General features: G+C 36.9%; 1 protein-coding gene across 1 annotated transcript in view; it reads right to left on the bottom strand.

The window, feature by feature from the left end:
• LOC126455890 (Down syndrome cell adhesion molecule-like protein 1 homolog) overlaps window positions 1-17,631 on the bottom strand; it is a 120,135-nt gene that overhangs the window by 57,598 nt on the left and 44,906 nt on the right. Inside the window, exons 7-8 of the mRNA XM_050091650.1 lie at window positions 12,035-12,190; window positions 10,669-10,808 (exon numbers count right to left, since the gene is read on the bottom strand). Of these exons, the coding sequence (XP_049947607.1) occupies window positions 10,669-10,808; window positions 12,035-12,190 (296 nt within the window). The remainder of the gene's footprint in view (window positions 1-10,668; window positions 10,809-12,034; window positions 12,191-17,631) is intronic.

Raw genomic sequence — 17,631 nt, 5'->3', positions numbered from 1 at the left:
TATTACAGGGCTGAGTCATAAGCTAATTGAGCTTCTTGTCTGTTTGGATAGTTTAGAGAGCTCTGAAAAGACAGATATCCAGCACCTATCTGAGCACCACACAACCACAGGGTGAGAGAAGTTAACTATAAAAGATTACAGTTCAGTACCTTACTGATGAAGAGTTAACATGTGCAAAACAGTTGTCATATACATTTAGATAGAGTACAAATTTAGAAACATTGAAACATTGTAGTAATCAGTGCACAAAAGTGTGTGCTTGTGAATTAACGGTGAAAAATAGTTTACTTTTAATTCTAACAGTAATAGATCCCTTCTCAGAAATTTTGATCTCCTTATGAAGAATATGGATTCCCTACCATGCTATATGTCACACAGCAGCAAGCAGCAATTTCAGTGTAGATTTTCTAAAGGACTGTGATAGGAAATATCACCTAAAACCTTTCTTGGACCTTAAAATTTGATCTCAGCAATTAATTTTTCAACACTGATGGATACTGACAACAGGACTCAGATTGATAGTGCTTTCTTTTCTGAAGCTCAAAACAAGCTCAAAACAAGAATAACAGTACACCCAGTAACAAATGTTCTCTCTTGTCATGATGCATAGTCCATTAGGATAAATGAGGAATGCCTTGTGGTATAGACACTCCTCAGTGGAAATCAGTTGGAATAATTAATGATTTCAGGATGAACATTTTTAAGTATAGTTTACAAGAGATGATCTGAGATGAAATTTATAATGAACCAAATGCTGACATGAAATTTATAATGAACAAAATGCTGACATAAAATATAATCTATTCCATGATACATTCAAATCAGTGCTTGAAAATAGGTTTCCGCATAAGCTAATCAGAAAGGACATTAAACAGTCATATAAAAACCATGGATCACTTGTAGGATTAAAGTATCATATGAAAGGAAACCCTCTATGAACCATAGACCTTGCCGCTGGTGGAGAGGCTTGCATGCCTCAGCAATACAGATAGCCGCACCCTAGGTACAACCACAATGGAAGGGTATCTGTCGAGAGCCAGACAAATGCATGGTTCCTGAAGAGGGGCAGCAACCTTTTCAGTAGTTTTAGGGACAACAGTCTTGATCATTGACCGATTTGGCCTTGTAACATCAACCAAAATGGCCTTGCAGTGCTGATACTGTGAACAGCTGAAATCAAGGGGAAATTACAGTGGTAACTTTTCCTGAGGGCATGCAGCTCTACTGAATGGTTAAATGATGATGGTATCCTCTTAGGTAAAATATTCTGGAGGCAAAAGTCCCCCATTGGGATCTCTGGGCAGGGACTACTCAGGAGGATGTCGTTATCAGGAGAAACAAAGCTGGCGTTCTACACATTGGAGCATGGACTGTCAGATGCCTTAATCGGGCAGCTAGGTTAGAAAATTTAAAAAGGGAAATTGATAGATTAAAGTTAGATATAGTGGGAATTAATGAAGTTCAGTGGGAGGAGGAACAGGACTTCTGGTCAGGTGAATACAGGGTTATAAATACAAAATCAGATAGGGATAATGCAAGAGTAGGTTGAATAATGAATAAGAAAACAGGAATGCGGATTAGCTACTATGAACAGCATAGTGAATGCATTATTGTAGCTGAGATAGACATGAATACCACAATAGTACAAGTTTATATGCCAAGTAGATCCGGAGATGAGAAGAAGATTGAGGAAATGTATGATGAGATAAAAGAAATTATTCAGATAGTTAAGGGAGATGAAAATTTAATAGTCGTGGGGAACTGGAATTCAATAGTATGAAAAGGAAGAGAAGGAAAAGTAGTAGGTGAATATGATCTGGAGGAAGGAATGAAAGAGGGAGCCACCTGGTAGAATTATGCACAGAGCTTAATTTAATCATGGCTAACACTTGGTTTAAGAATCAAGAAAGAGGGTTGTAAATGTGAAAGAGACCTGGAGTCACCAGAAGGTTTCAAATACATTAAGGACACGATAAGAAAGAGATTTTGGAACAAGGTTTTCAATTGTAAGACATTTTCAGGGGCAGATGTGGATTCTGACCACAATTTATTGGCAATGATCTGCAGATTGAAACTGAAGGAACTGCAAAAAGGCAGGAAGTTAAGGCGATGGAACCTGGATAAACTGGAAGAACTAGTGGTTGTAGAGAGTTTCAGAAGCAGCATTAGGAAATGGTTGACAATAAAAGGGGAATGGAATACAGTAGAAGAAGAATGGGTAGCATTGAAAGATGAAATAGTGAAGGCAGCAGGGGATCAAGCAGATAAAAGGACAAAGGCTTGTTGAGATCCTTGGGTAACATAAGAGATATTGAATTCAGTTGATGAAAGGAGAAAATATAAAAACACAATAAATGAAGCAGGTGAAAAGGAATACAAATATCTAAAAAATGAGATCAACAGGAAGTGCAAAATGGCTAAGCAGGAATGGCTAGAGGACAAATGTAAGGATGTAGAAACATATCACTAGGGGTAAAATAGATGCTGCCTACAGGAAAGTTAAAGAGACCTTTGGAGAAAAGAGAACCACCTGTACGAATATCAATTGCTTAAATAGAAAACCAGTTTTACATAAAGAAAGGAAAGCAGAAAGGTGGAAGGAGTATATAGATGGTCTTTGCAAAGGAGACATACTTGAGAGCAATGTTATGAAAATGGAAGAGGACGTAGATGAAGATGAGAAGGAGATATGATACTGTGTGAAGAATATGACAAAGCAGTGAAAGATCTAAGTTGAAATATGGCCCCAGGAGTAGAAAACATTCCGTTAGAGCTACTGATAGCCTTGAGAGATCCAGCCATGACAAAACTCTTCCATCTGGTGAGCAAGATGTATGAGACAGGCGAAATACCTTCAGACTTCAAGAAGAATATGATCACTCCAATTCCAAAGAAAACTGCTGCTGACAGGTGTGAATATTACTGAACTATCAGTTTAATACATTACAGCTGCAAAATACTAACATGAACCCTTTACAGAAGAATGGGAAAACTGGTAGAAGCCAAACTAGGGGAAGATCAGTTTGGATTCCGGAGAAGTTTAGGAACACGTGAGGCAATACTGACCCTACGACTTATCTTATAAGATAGGTTAAGGAAAGGCAAACCTATGTTTATAGCATTTGTAGACTTAGAGAAAGGTTTTGACAACACTGGCTGGAATACTCTCTTTCAAATTCTAAAGGTGTCAAGGGTAAAGTACAGGGAGTCTATTTACAATTTGTAGAGAAACCAGATGGCAGTTACAAGAGTCAAGGGGCATGAAAGGGAAGCACTGGTTGAGAAGGGAGTGAGACAGGGTTGTAGCCTAACCCGCTATTACTCAATCTGTATATTGAGCACGTAGTAAAGGAAAAATAGAAGAATTTGGAGTAGGAATTATGAGGTTCACTGATGACATTGTAATTCTATCAGAGGCAGCAAAGGACTTGGAACAGCAGTTGAATGGAATGGACAGCATCTTGAAAGGAGGATATAAAATGAATATCAACAAAAGCAAAATGATAATAATGGAATGTAGTCAGTTTAAATCAGACGATGCTGAGGGTATTAGATTCGGGAATGAGACACTTAAAGTACTAGATGAGGTTTGCTATTTGGGCAGCAAAATAACTGATGATGGTAAAAGTAGGGAGAATATAAAATGTAAACAGGCAATGGCAAGAAAAGCAATTCTGAAGAAGAGAAATTTGTTAATGTTGAGTCTAGATTTAAGTATCAGGAAGTCCTTTCTGAATGTATTTGTATGGATTGTAGCCATGTTTGGAAGTGAAAGATGGATGATAAACAGTTTACATAAGAAGAGAATTGAAGATTTCGAAATGTGGTGCTACAGAGGAATGCTGAAGATTATGAGGGTGGTTTGAAAAGTTCTCGGAATAGAATAGAAAATAAGTACTTACATCACTGACACTTTTTTTATATTTTTCAATTAGTCTCCTTGTAGAGTAATGCACTTGGTCCAATGATGTTCCAGTGCCTTGATCCCATCTTGAAAATGAGCTTCCTCCAGGCCTGCAAAATAGTTGTCAACTCCGGCTATCAGTTCTTCGTTTGAAGTGAATCTTCATCCACCAAGAATAATTTTCAGTTTTTGGAAGAGATGGAAATCTGATGGAGCCATATCAGGTGAATAATTTGGGTATGGCAACAATTCATAACTTAGTTCATGTAATTTTGCCATGACGATGGCATATGTGTGTCAAGAGTTGCAGCACCCATCTTGCAGGTAATTTTTTCATTTCTAATTCTTCAGTTAAAATGTGATATACCCTTTCAGATGACGTCTGGCAAGTGTGAGAAATTTCTCACTCTTTCAATTGGCAATCCTCCATTACCATTTTGTCCACTTTTGCAATGATTTCTGGACTAGTGACACACCTTGGCTGAACGATGCATGGAGCATCATCGAAGCTCTCCCGACCAAATTTAAATTCATTTGTCTGACTGACAACAGTTGAATATGAAGGAGCAGAGTCCGCCAGTGTATTCTGGAAATTGGCATGAATTTTCATACCTTTCTTTACAAAGTACTTAATGACTGCTTGAATCTTGATTTTTTTCCATCTTCGCAAATCACTACACAGGAAAAACAACAGAGCCATGTCACTGCCATAGCTCTCTTCCATGAGCACTGACATGGCACGTGTTTATAGGCAATATTCCCATGAATATCACATGAACAACTGGTTGCGCTAGCGTTGACCTCTCGTGGTGATTCCAAGAATTTTTCAAACCACACTCTTAGATGGGTAGATCACATAACTAATGAGGAGACACTGAATAGAATTGGGGAGAAGACAAATTTGTGGCACAACCTCACTAGAAGAAGGGGTCTGTTGGTAGGACACATTATGAGGGCATCAAGGGATCACCAATTTAGTACTGGAGGGAAGCATGGGGGGGGGGGGGAGGAAGGGGGGGGGGGGGGTAAAAATTATTTTAGAGGGACCAAGAGTTGAATACAGTTTGCAGATTCAGAAGGATGTAGGTTGCAGTAGTTATTCAGAGATGAAGAGGCATGTACAGGATAGAGTAGCATGGAGAGCTGCATCAAACCAGTCACTGGATTGAAGACCACAACAACACGAAAGGAAAAGGTAATTGTATTTGTCAGCAAGAAGAAGTAAAGATCCTGCAGTTGCACACTACAAAAACTATTCAACATTACTAAGAACAGTTATTAAAAATCAAGGAATATGTACATTATGTCAGCAATCAGTAGTTCTGACAACAGACTTTAAGGCTATATGGAGTGCAGTAAAACAATTTAAAATAATGACTCTTCCCAGTTTATACATCTATGAATGTGTATGCTTTCTGAAAACTCACCAGGAATTTTTAACATTAAATAATCAGGTTCATAACCATGAAACAAGGAACAGGGATGATTTTCACAGAGACACCCACAAAGGAGCACTCTACCAAAAAAGTGTAAACAACCAGCCCAAAATACTTTTTAGTGCATTGCCTTCTACAATAAAGAAAATTAAAGAATTTTATAGATTCAAGGTAGATCTTGAACAATTTTTACTGACACATAGATTGATAGCATTGAAAAATATCTGAATATGGAAAAGTAATATTATTTATATATACTGATATAAAATATCTGTATTTATTATCCAAGTTTTTGAAACAAACTGCAGATAAGAAACTACATTGTAATTGACTACATCCATACAATGTATATTGTTAATGGATGAATAAAGAGAGATTGAGATTGACAATAGGACGACAACAAACCACTGAACATGACAACATCACTATTAATTTAAATGGGAGGGCAATAAATGATCAGTTACAGGTAGAAGATATGTTTAATAATCATTTTTAAATGTGGAAAAAGTATAGGGACAAAAAGTCCAAGAGGAAAATGAAAAGAATATTTTGAGCAAGCAACTTACTTAAAATTCAACCATACAGATGTCTCACCCACTTCTTCTTCTGAAATGAAGAAAATTATATATTCTCTACAAATAAATGGTCATCTGGATTTGATGGAGATTCCATCAGAGAACCAAACAGAATGTAATAAGTACTGTCTTCTCTGAAATATGTAATGCACGAATAACTCAGGATATATTCCCCTGAGAGATTGATATACGTCATTCTTAAACCCGTCCAGAACAAGATTTGAAATATGTCAGTTAACTACAAACCTATTTTCTACTCACATCATTTTCCAAAATTTTTGATAATGTCACATATTTTAGAATAGTATCTCACCCGAACAACAATAATATCCTCAGTAAATCACAATTTGGATTTTTGAAGAATTGCACAACTGAGAATGACATTTGCACATTCAATCACCAAATTTTACAAGTAATGAATAAAAAAATATCACCGGCTGGCATTTTCTGTGACCTATCTAATGCATCTGACTGTGTGACTCATAATATTCTCCTGGACAAACTGAAGGTTTATGTAAGTGATGGTATAGCAAAACCAATGTATGTCACATGTAATTAAAAGAATGCAGACAGTTATACTTAATAATACAGCCAATTTAAGCAGGGGAGATTCTTCTGTCTGAGGAGAAGGCACTTATGCACTTCCACAAGACTTAATCTTAGATCTGCTATTGTTCCTCATACACGCCAGTGACTGTCTGCCTAACATACAACAAGCAGAATTAGTTTTTTCTTTGGGAGTGGTATTGTAATCAGTCCAAACATACATATAGCAATGGGAGAAATGATAAATAATGTTCTTACCCTAGAACACATGGACTGTATCTCTCAGACCCACATGGATTTTTTTAAAAACATATCCACAATAGTACACTATTGTTCGCCCCGATAGCTGAATGGTCAGCATGACGGACTGCCATCCTAAGGGGCCTGGGTTCGATTCCCAGCTGGGTTGCGGATTTTCTCCACTCAGGGACTGGATGTTGTGTTGTGTTCATAATCATTTCATCCCCATCCAGCGTGCAGGTTGCCCAATGTGGCATTGAATGTAATAAGACCTGCACCATGGCGGCCGGACCTGCCCCGTAAGGGGCCTCCGAGCCAATGATGCCAAATGCTCATTTCATTTCCAGTACACTATTTAATACTATGCCATTCATTGTAGCTTTAAGTTAATGTTCCTAGAGAAGACCACTAATTGTCTCATCATTCCTCTTTGTTTGCCAATCTATTGTTGACATGGGAAGGAACATGTTCTGGGTCTGATAGACACAGCCCATTCATTTACATTAGCTTTTTCTGCTTATGCACTTCCCTTGTCATGCTGACTGTGAGCAGTTAAACTGCTTAAAAATGGCTTAACAGTGTCCACTAAGTAAGGAAGAAACTGAAAAGTTGTTATTAGAAAGTGATGATGACACAGTGTGTGAAATGAGTGACAAACAGCTGGACAGAGAAGATAATGTTATTATTCCTGACAGATATGTGAGTATGATCACTAAAACTAATCAAGACTCTCTATGAAGTTGTGTAGTGGTTCCAGTCCCTCTTCCAGTGAGTCTTCTCCTTGCTATCTGTCAAGAGATGGGCAAACTAAATGGCTGAAAAATGTGGCCAACCAAGAAGTCTATACCAAATTTCACAGCATAGTTACCCAATTTCCTAGTGTAAGTGGGGAAGCCATTGTTGAAGTCTGGAAACTGTTCATTGATGACAATTTGTTTGATTTGATAATACAGAGCACAAATACTTACATAGATCATGTAAAACCGCTTAATTAAAATGACCCAAATACTGCAGAAACTTAAAAAAATTATAGTTAAAGGCATTTTTGGGTCTTCTGTATGAATTTTGGACACTTGTGGCACAGGGACAGAATTTATGTCTCTGAAAAGACTTCATTTTCTTTTGGATGTGTTAGATTAGATAATATTCACACAAAAGAGGAATGTAAGAAAGTGGTAAGTTGGCCCCTGTACGTGATATTATGAACTAGACGAGGCATTACAGAACAAGTGCATACATAACAGTGGATGAAATGTTACTGGATGAAATGTTACTATCCCTGTGGGGATTTTGTTCTTTCAGAACGTACATTCTTTCAAAACACAGAAAGTATGGGATCAAAATATTTATCATGGCAGATGCAGGAACATACTATGTACAAAATTTTGAATTATATGTAGGACAACAACCTGCAGGTTTCTTTCAAATTAGTAACACAGGTGGCAATGTTGTGCTTAGACTTGTAGTGCCAATGAAAGAAACTGGAAGGAATATTGCCCTTGACAACTGGTTCACAAGCTACACTTTTGCTCAAAAACTTTTCACAAATTGTAAGCTTACACTTGTTGGAACATTGAGCAAAAATAAAAGAGAAATATGTTCGTCCATATTCAGATTTAGTGGTAATTTCATATTGGTGTCCTATGTGCCAAATAAAAATAAAAAATGTGATTTTGCTGTCTTCAATGCATATTACAGTACAGTTGGTGAAGAAACGGGTAATCTGAAGAAGCCAAAGATTACTGTTATTATGTCTATAACTCAACAAAGAGTGGAGCGGAAGTGGTTGATGCTAGGTGCTAAAAATGTAATGATGGAAGGCAGACAAGACATTGGTCATTGGATGTTTTATGTCATTTGGTACATTACTGTTATAAATACATACGTACAAGACAAAGCAAACACAGGACTTGGATATTTCGAGAGGCTGTTTCTCAAGCAACTGAATTTGGAACCGATAAAACTGTATGCGGCACAGAGAGCTAACCAGAAGAATCCCCCAAGGGACGTTTTCCTACTGGAAGCACAGCTATGTGGGATTACGGGTGAGACTGAAGTTGTTCCAGAACGCAAATGTGGTTGTTCTCATAAATGGAAAGACAACAAAACAAATCTTCTGATAAACCTTCCGGGATGTAAGGTCGTGGTCCATGAAACTCTTCAGCTCCTAACGTTTTGTCCAGAGCTGAGCTGGACATCTTCAGAGGGGCGTTTCTCCTCCGGTGAGTCTTGCCGACTGACGGGTCAGACGTCGGAGAGCGACTTATATATTGTAGAAAGTGGGCGTGACCAGAGTTACACGTGATATGTGGAGATAATCTTTGTCAGAGATAAAACTTAACTATCAATCGTAATCTCGTCACGGATAAAATATTTTATCTCTGACAAACATTATCTCTGCATATCAAATGTAACTCTGGTCATGCCCACTTTCTACGATATATAAGTCGCTCTCAGACGTCCGACCCGTCAGTCGGCAAGACTCACCGGAGGACAAACGCCCCTCTGAAGATGTCCAGTGCAGCTCTGGACGAAACGTTAGGAGCTGAATTGTTTCATGGACCACGACCTTACATCCCGGAAGGTTTACCAGAAGATATGTCATCTGGTCGTGAAAGCCTTCATACTATTACAACAAAACAAATTTTTTTTTATAAAAGTTGTAGAAAGTGGCTATGTCCGCCCATTCTGTAATGTTATGCAAAAATTGTGCAGAAAATTCTGATAAGTAACATGTGTATCATAATGAATGACAACTATATTTTATTAGACTGTACTCTGCATTAAAATGTGTAATATTGTGGAATACTGTGTAACAGTCCTAAATTCTGAACTTGTTAAGGTTGCGAGATTTCAAAAATAAAAAAAAAGTATTTTTAAGTGTTCAAGGATGTTTTTAAATACTTTATAATTTGATTTACAGAAGTTTGGAGGAAATTCAGTCTTATTTTTAAAGAAATTTATGGTAAATTTAAATACTAATAAACAGCAAAAGAAGTATTTTAGGCAATTCTGTTGAAAATTTATGTCTTACTTATTCTGGAACGTATATAAAATGTTGGGTTTGTCAGACCAAGCCCATTCGTTTGTGTGTGTGTGGGTTATTTCCCCCTCTCCCATCCCTCGTCTATTCTAGGGTTAAAACTACACTAGAGTCGTTTTCTGTGAATGGACTCACTCTCAGTATCGAAAAGACACATCATATTCAGTTTCACCTATCTAGAAGTTCTACACCAATATAAATGTAAAATACAGTGAGAAAATAATAACTAGGATGAAAATGCCAAAAAAATTTTGGGATCCATATTGATGAGAATTTAAACTGGAAAAAACACATTTTAGAGCTCCTAAAACAACTTAATTCTGCCACATTTCCATTTAAATCAATGCAAATCTTTGGGAGAGACAAATCAGTAAGCTGACATATTTTTCATATTTTCATTCAATAATGTAATATGTGGTGCTCAGCCATGATCAACTTGTAAACACCTATTGAAGCACTTATGCATTTTGACTAACGCTTCACAGGATATTTATTCTCATAAGTTTGTTTCAAAAAATCCACTGTGATTCGAAAGCAACAGTGATGTACATAATTACAATGCCACAAGGAAAGATGAAATTTGTTACTCCACATTAAGGTTGTCTTTCGGACAAAAAGGACTGCAAAATGTTGCCACCAAAACATATGATCACTTACCAAATGATATAAAAGTTAAATTAGAAAACGAACTGAAAAAATTTCTCCTTGCCAACTCCTTATATTCCATAAAATTTTGTAGTGTACAAAAGATGACGCATGCAACTAACAAACTAGAAAATGTCTCTCTCCCATTTTCTGAAAAAAATTTGGTGTGTCCAATTAAAATCAAATTATGTTTTTTCCCAATAATATATTCCTGAGATGTTGTCTCCAAAACTATGGCCCACAATTGCCTGTCACCTCTTGTTGGTTAGCAATATTTACCAATGTTCCACCATCCAGTGACCGCACATATACAATATATTTTTTGATGACGCCGTTTGGAAATTTTGGCTTTAACCAAGATATTAACAATGTTTCAGCATTCACCACAAGTGCCTTGATGTCGTCAGGCTTATCAGGTACTGAAAATTAGAAAAATCACACAACATCAGCTGAATTTAAGTGCTGAAATAGAAATATGTTTATCTTATTCTAAATTTATTATATTTTTCCAAAATAATATAATTTTTTGAAGTAAATCAGTGTGTTGTTGATAGTTTAGATTAGATACGATTTACTTTCATTCCAAATGATCTGTAGTGAGGAGGTCCTCCAGGATGTAGAACATGTCAGAAAAATAATAATACATGACAAATATTTACAACTCAAACAAATAAGCTAATGTACCATTCCACAGGTCCCAAATGGAATGATTGTAATTTTTTTTAATGAACACTATATGAAAGAATCATTTTACAAACACTAATGCACTGAATTTAAAATTAAAAAAAAAAGTTTTTATTTATTTACAAGGTATTAAGGTAATAAACATGTAATAGAACTACTATAATATTTATTTACAATGAACACATTACTGCACCGAAATTTTGCAGAAGTTATATATTAAAGGCTACTTCGATGATACAGCTTTTTAAAAAAGCTAGATAGTAAATTTCACACTGTTTTAGGATACAAAAGTGTGTGTGTGCTGGTTGTCAAAAGTGGAACAATTGTAATGGAGCAAACAATGGTACAAAACAGTGAAGGACTCTAAATTGTGATTAGGATTGATCTTTACTACACCTTACAAAACACTTTCTGTGATTCATCTTATTTCCCTAATAAACTTAACAGGCACAGAAATCCTGGTATATATATGAGTAGCCTTTGCAACCATGTTATGATCATTAAAGTTTTGTACCATACGTCCTCACTTCCAAGACAGTGTGATCTCTTGATTTTTTTTTCTTTCTGTTATCTACTCTCTGTCTCCAAATAACTGTTAACACCTTATTCCAACTGAGATTCTCTTTTCAGTCATAGCTTTCACATTCCTCCTGTGTTATAATTATCTGTAAAGGAAAAGTGCCAAGATTTGAAATTTCTTATTTTTTTGTACCAGTGTGTTATACACTTCCATTTTCCAGCAAATGAAGTCAGTACTATTTTCGTATACACATTATTATTATTAATTTCATTTCTCTCATTTTTAAAATTTGCCTTTAATTATTTGTGTTTCCATCAGCCCTGTCCAGTTGCTTCAGTTTCTTTGACTGGTGGCTGTAGCCTGCCATGAACTGAGTGTTTATAATTGGAGTATTACAGTCTATCATACCATATTATGCAACAGTACTAACACATTTCGTACCATCCTCTTGTGTCCTGCAAAAGACTGGTCTACTTGGAATGCCATCTCCCATTCTTGTGTAGCCTTTCACCTCTATACTGTAGTTACAGTATTTCTGCAGGCCCATTAATTCCAGTCTGCATTCTTCAGTGGATGATTCAACAGGTGCTGATACCTCTGGATATGAAAAAAGGAAAATACCAGATCATCGAACACCATGAATTAAAAATTGGAAAAGTTTAATCAAAAACTGCAAAAGGCACAATATTCAGCTAACATGATAAAGAGACTGTTTATGTAGCATCCTATGGTGTTCTGAAAATGAAATTCCTAAAATTTCAAAAAGCTGTGAAATACTGAGAGTAAAAGATTTGCAGATAACATTTGAATAAACTCTGAAGTGAAGCTGCTCTTAATTGCACATAGTAATAGATAAAGCTTCTGGTGCACACACAAATGGCAAAAATTATGTCAGATGTCAAAAAATATTCAGTTAAAATATACCACTTCATTGATCACTGAAACAAGTAGGAAAAAATTGAAACAATCCTACAGATACAATATTAGAAACTTCACAAGTACTGACAGTATAGTTAAGGGGCGATTAATAGCTTATCCAATACTGTGTGCAAGAACATATTTGCTGTTTTACAGAAATGGATTATGATGTAAACACTTTGTGTATGCATTAGAAAAGAAAGAAAACAGCGGATGGTGTGAAACATGCTAGATTATTATTTCTTGAAACAGTTGTGCAAAGCAATTAAGAAGTTCTTTAACCTCTGAGGAATGAAATCTCCCTTAAGAGACAAACCTAGTTCTTAATTAGAGCATGATTTATTTTGAGCACTAAATGTTCATCATAGTTGATGACATATTATTTTGTCATTATCTTGACAATGGTGTTCCCACTGGTCATATTAAATAAAATATGTTTAGTCTGAGGATGAAACAAATGTTATCGAAAATAAACAACTGCCAAAAAAAACTTAATTCTTCCTCATACCACTGAAAAGATGAGTGGAATCAGTATTAGTGTCAGTGGTGTTGAGAAAAAACTGAAATCATTTTGAACAAAACTCCAGGGTCTGATGGAATCCCTATCAGTTTGTATACTGAATTTGCAACTGAATTACTCTCTCTTCTAAGTGTAATCTATTGTACAGCCCTCAAACAAAACACCATGCCTAATACTTGGAAGAAAGCACAGGTAACAGCAATGTACAAGAAGGATAATAGAAGTTATCCACAAAACTACTGTTCAATATCTTTGACATTGGGTTGCTGTAGAATCTTAGAAAATATTCTGAGCTCAAACATAAAGAGGTATCTTAAACAGAATGACCTCTTTCATGCCAACCAGCATAGATTCTGAAAACACCAATCATGTGAAACCCAACTCACACTTTTCTCAAATTACATACGCAAATCTGTGGATCAAGGCAGTCAGATAGATGCAGAATTTCTTGATTTTCAAAAAAGCATTTGACTCAGCACTATACCCACACTTATTGTCCAAAGTTTGATCATATGGGGTATCAAGTATCAAGAGACATTTGTGACTGAACTGATAACATTTTGGTAGGGAGGACACAGCACGTTATCCACAGTGGAAAATCATCATCAGATGTATAGGTAAATTTGGGTGTGCCCAAGGGAAGTGTGTTGGGACCCTTCCTGTTCACGTTGTATGTTAGTGACCTTGCAGACAATATTACTAGTGAATTAACAGTAACCTCTTAGTTGTTGCAAATGATGCAGTTAACTGTAATGAAGTAGTCTTTGAAATAAGCTACATAAATATTCAGTCAGCTCTTGATAAGATTTCAAAGTGGTGCAATGACTGGAGACTTGTTTAAATGTTCAGAAATGTAAAGTTGTTCACTCATCAAAATGAAAAAAAATGTAGTATCCTATGACTATAATATCAGTGAGTCACAGTTGGAATCAGCCAACTCATACTGATACCTGGGTATAACACTTTGTAGTGATATGAAATGTAATGGTCACATTGGTTCAGCTGTGGGTAAAGTAGGTGATAGACTTCAGTTTATTGGTAGAATACTGGGAAAGTGCAAACAGTGTACGAAGGAGATTGCTTATAAATCACTCATGTGACTCTTTCTAGAGTACTGCTAAAGTGTGTGGGACCTGTACCAAATAGGACTAAGAGGGGATACTGAATACACTACTGGCCATTAGAAATGCTACACCAAGAAGAAATGCAGATGATGAACAGGTATTCACTGGACAAATGTATTATACTAGAACTGACATGTGATTATATTTTAACGCAATTTGTGTGCATAGATCCTGAGAAATCAGTACCCAGAGCAACCACCTCTGGCCGTAATAACAGCCTTGATACACCTGGGTATTGAGTCAAACAGAGTTTGGATGGCGTGTACAGGTACAGTTGCCCATGCAGCTTCAATGCGATACCACAGTCCATTAAGAGTAGTGACTGGTGTATTGTGATGAGCCAGTTGCTCGGCCACCATTGACCAGACATTTTCAATTGGTTAGAGATCTGGAGAATGTGCTGGCCAGAAAGTTGAACATTTTCTATATCCAGAAAGGCCTGTACAGGACCTGCAGCATGCGGTCGTGCATTATTCTGCTGAAATGTAGGGTTTCGCAGGGATAGAATGAAGGGTACAGCCACGTGTCGTAACACAGCTGAAATGTAATGTCCACTGTTCAAAGGGCCGTCAATGCAAATATGAGGTGACCGAGACATGTAACCAATGGCACCCCATACCATCATGCCAGGTGATACGCCAGTATGGCAATAACGAATACACGCTTCCAATGTGCGTTCACCACGATGTTGCCAAACACGGATGCGACCATCATGATGCTGTAAACAGAACCTGGATTCATCCAAAAAAATGTCGTTTTGCCATTCGTGCACCCAGGTTCGTCGTTGAGTACACCATCGCAGGTGCTCCTGTCTGTGATGCAGTGTCAAGGGCAATTGCAGACACAGTCTCTGAGCTGATAGTCCATTCTGCTGCAAACGTCGTCGAACTGTTTGTGCAGATGATTGTTGTCTTGCAAATGTCCCCATCTGTTGACTTAGGGATCGAGACGTGGCTGCACGATCCGTTACAACCATGCAGATGAGATGCCTGTCATCTTGACTGCTAGTGATACGAGGGCATTGGGATCCAGCACGGCATTCCCTATTACCCTCCTGAACCCACCGATTGCATATTCTACTAACAGTTATTGGATCTCGACCAACGAGAGCAGCAATGTCGCAATACGATAAATCGTAATCGCGATAGGCTACAATCTGATCTTTATCAAAGTCGGAAACGTGATGGTACGGATTTCTTGTCCTTACACGAGGCATCACAACAATATTTCACCAGACAACGCCGGTAAACTGCTGTTTGTGGATGAGAAATGCGTTGGAAACTTTCCTCATGTCAGCATGTTTTAGCTGTCACCACCAGCGCTAACCTTGTATGAATGCTCTGAAAAGCTAATCATTTGCAAATCACAGCATTTTCTTCCTGTCAGTTAAGTCTTGTGTTTGTAGCACGTCATCTTCATGGTGTAGCAATTTTAATGACCAGTAGTGTATGTACAGAGAAGGGCATCATGAATGGTCACAAGTTTATTTTACCCATGAGTGAGTTTACAGTGATACTGAAGAAACTGAGTTAGCTGACTATTGAAGATAGATGTAAACCCCTGAGAAAGTCTATCAACAAAGTTTCAAAAACTGGCTTTAAATGACTCTAGGAATATACAGGGTGTTTATAAATGAATATCGGGGTTTTAACACTTTATGATATTGATTACATTAAACACACAGTTATAAATGATATGTCAAATGAAAGAGCAACTCAAACAGTTTTACCAAGAACCTTATAAATGTTCAATGTGGCACCATTTGTCACATGGCACACATCAAGTCTATAGCCGAGTTCTTCCCAAATGTTGATAAGTGTGTCTTCACCGAGTGTAGCAACAGCTGCTAGAGCAATGGCTCTTCCCTCAGTTGAAAGAAGATGAGCCAGAGAACTTCGTTTTCCAGCAAGATGGTGCGCTACCTCACTGGCATAGCGAAGTATGCAATTGGTTGAACTTCACTCTACCCAAGTGCTGGATAGGCCGCAAGGGGCCCAATGTCAGGGCTTGCTTCATATCACCAATCGCTTCGTTAGAGCGACAAGTCAAATAATCTGATGGTGTGTGTATGGAAGGTCTTACAGTATGCACACCACAGTACTCAACTGACACAGAGAGCCTCTGATTGAAACTAGAGAAACTCAAAAATTGACAGGAAAATTAGGTTCATCCAGTTGTAATTCAGCCAGTGCACAAAATCAGTTATTGTTATCAGAATATCTGAGAACTAAGGGGTAAGCTTAATGACTTGCTTATTTGTGTCGAAGAATTAAGAGTTGAGCAAACCACTTGATATAATCTGCCTCTCTGTTTTGATTTCAAGAATATTGATATTAATAAATTTTGCTCAGAGCAGCACTTAGAAGCTTATGCAACAGAAGTAATATTTCACAATAAGTCCTTTATAATAGCAGGTATATACAGATCACCTACAGGAAATTTTAACCTCTTTATAAAAAATTTGAAAGCTCTCTGCCATCCCATCTCATGGTAAAAAACAAGGAAATAGTGGTTGCTTGTGATTTTAATGTGGATTTATTGAAAAGCTCTGTCAGTGAATAATTATTGCAGTCAGTAACACTATCATTCAATTTAGTTCCTACTGTGAACATTGCTACTAGGATATGTAAATGCTCTGAGACTGCTATTGATAATATCTTTGTAGATAAATTTAGGGAAAACAGTCATGTCACAAAACCAATAGTAAATGAGCTATCTGATCATGACATGCAGCATCTTGTGTTAAATGTTGAAACTTGTCAGGATAAAAAAATCTATTAAATCTGGGTACAGTAGAGTAATATATAAGGCAAAAATTGAGAAAATCAGTAAATTGCTCAAAGACATAAACTGGGTAGATGTTTACAATACTTCTGACTCAAATGGAAAATACAAAGCAGTCATTAATGAAGTTACCTCCACTTTTGAAAACTGTTTTCCCCTAAAGGTAACTCAGCTCGCGCGGAAGTCAAAAAATAAACCACAGATTACACAAGCAATAAAGATGTCATTTGGGACAAAAAGGAGACTGTATCTACTATCTAGAAGCAGCTCTGATGTTAGAATTGTAATGTATTACAAAGAATACTGTAAAATATTGAAGCAAGTAATCCAGAAACTGAAGCAGCTTTATTATGAGAAAAAGATAATTACATCAGGCAACAAAATAAAAACTGTATGGGATATAGTGAAGACAGAGACATATGGGGCCAAAAAGGGAGAGGAATAGACAGCTCTAAAATAAATGAGGCTTTGGTAATTAGTACATGTACTGTTGCAAACCTTTTAAACAAGTACTTCATTTCTTTTACTGACAGCTTAGGGTTATCAGGTTTGGTGTACAGTGCAATGGAGTATCTGAGACCAGTCTTTAAAAATAACTTCAGTAAAATGGAAATGATGCTCATGTCTCCCAAAGAAATAGCATCCATCATAAAATTCTTAAAATCAAAGTATTCCAGTGGGTACGATATCAT

Source organism: Schistocerca serialis, chromosome 2, assembly GCF_023864345.2.
Source record: "Schistocerca serialis cubense isolate TAMUIC-IGC-003099 chromosome 2, iqSchSeri2.2, whole genome shotgun sequence".
NCBI classification, from domain to species: domain Eukaryota; kingdom Metazoa; phylum Arthropoda; class Insecta; order Orthoptera; family Acrididae; genus Schistocerca; species Schistocerca serialis.
The sequence above is the reverse complement of the archived record's forward strand: the minus strand, read 5'-3'. Positions and strand labels throughout refer to the sequence as shown.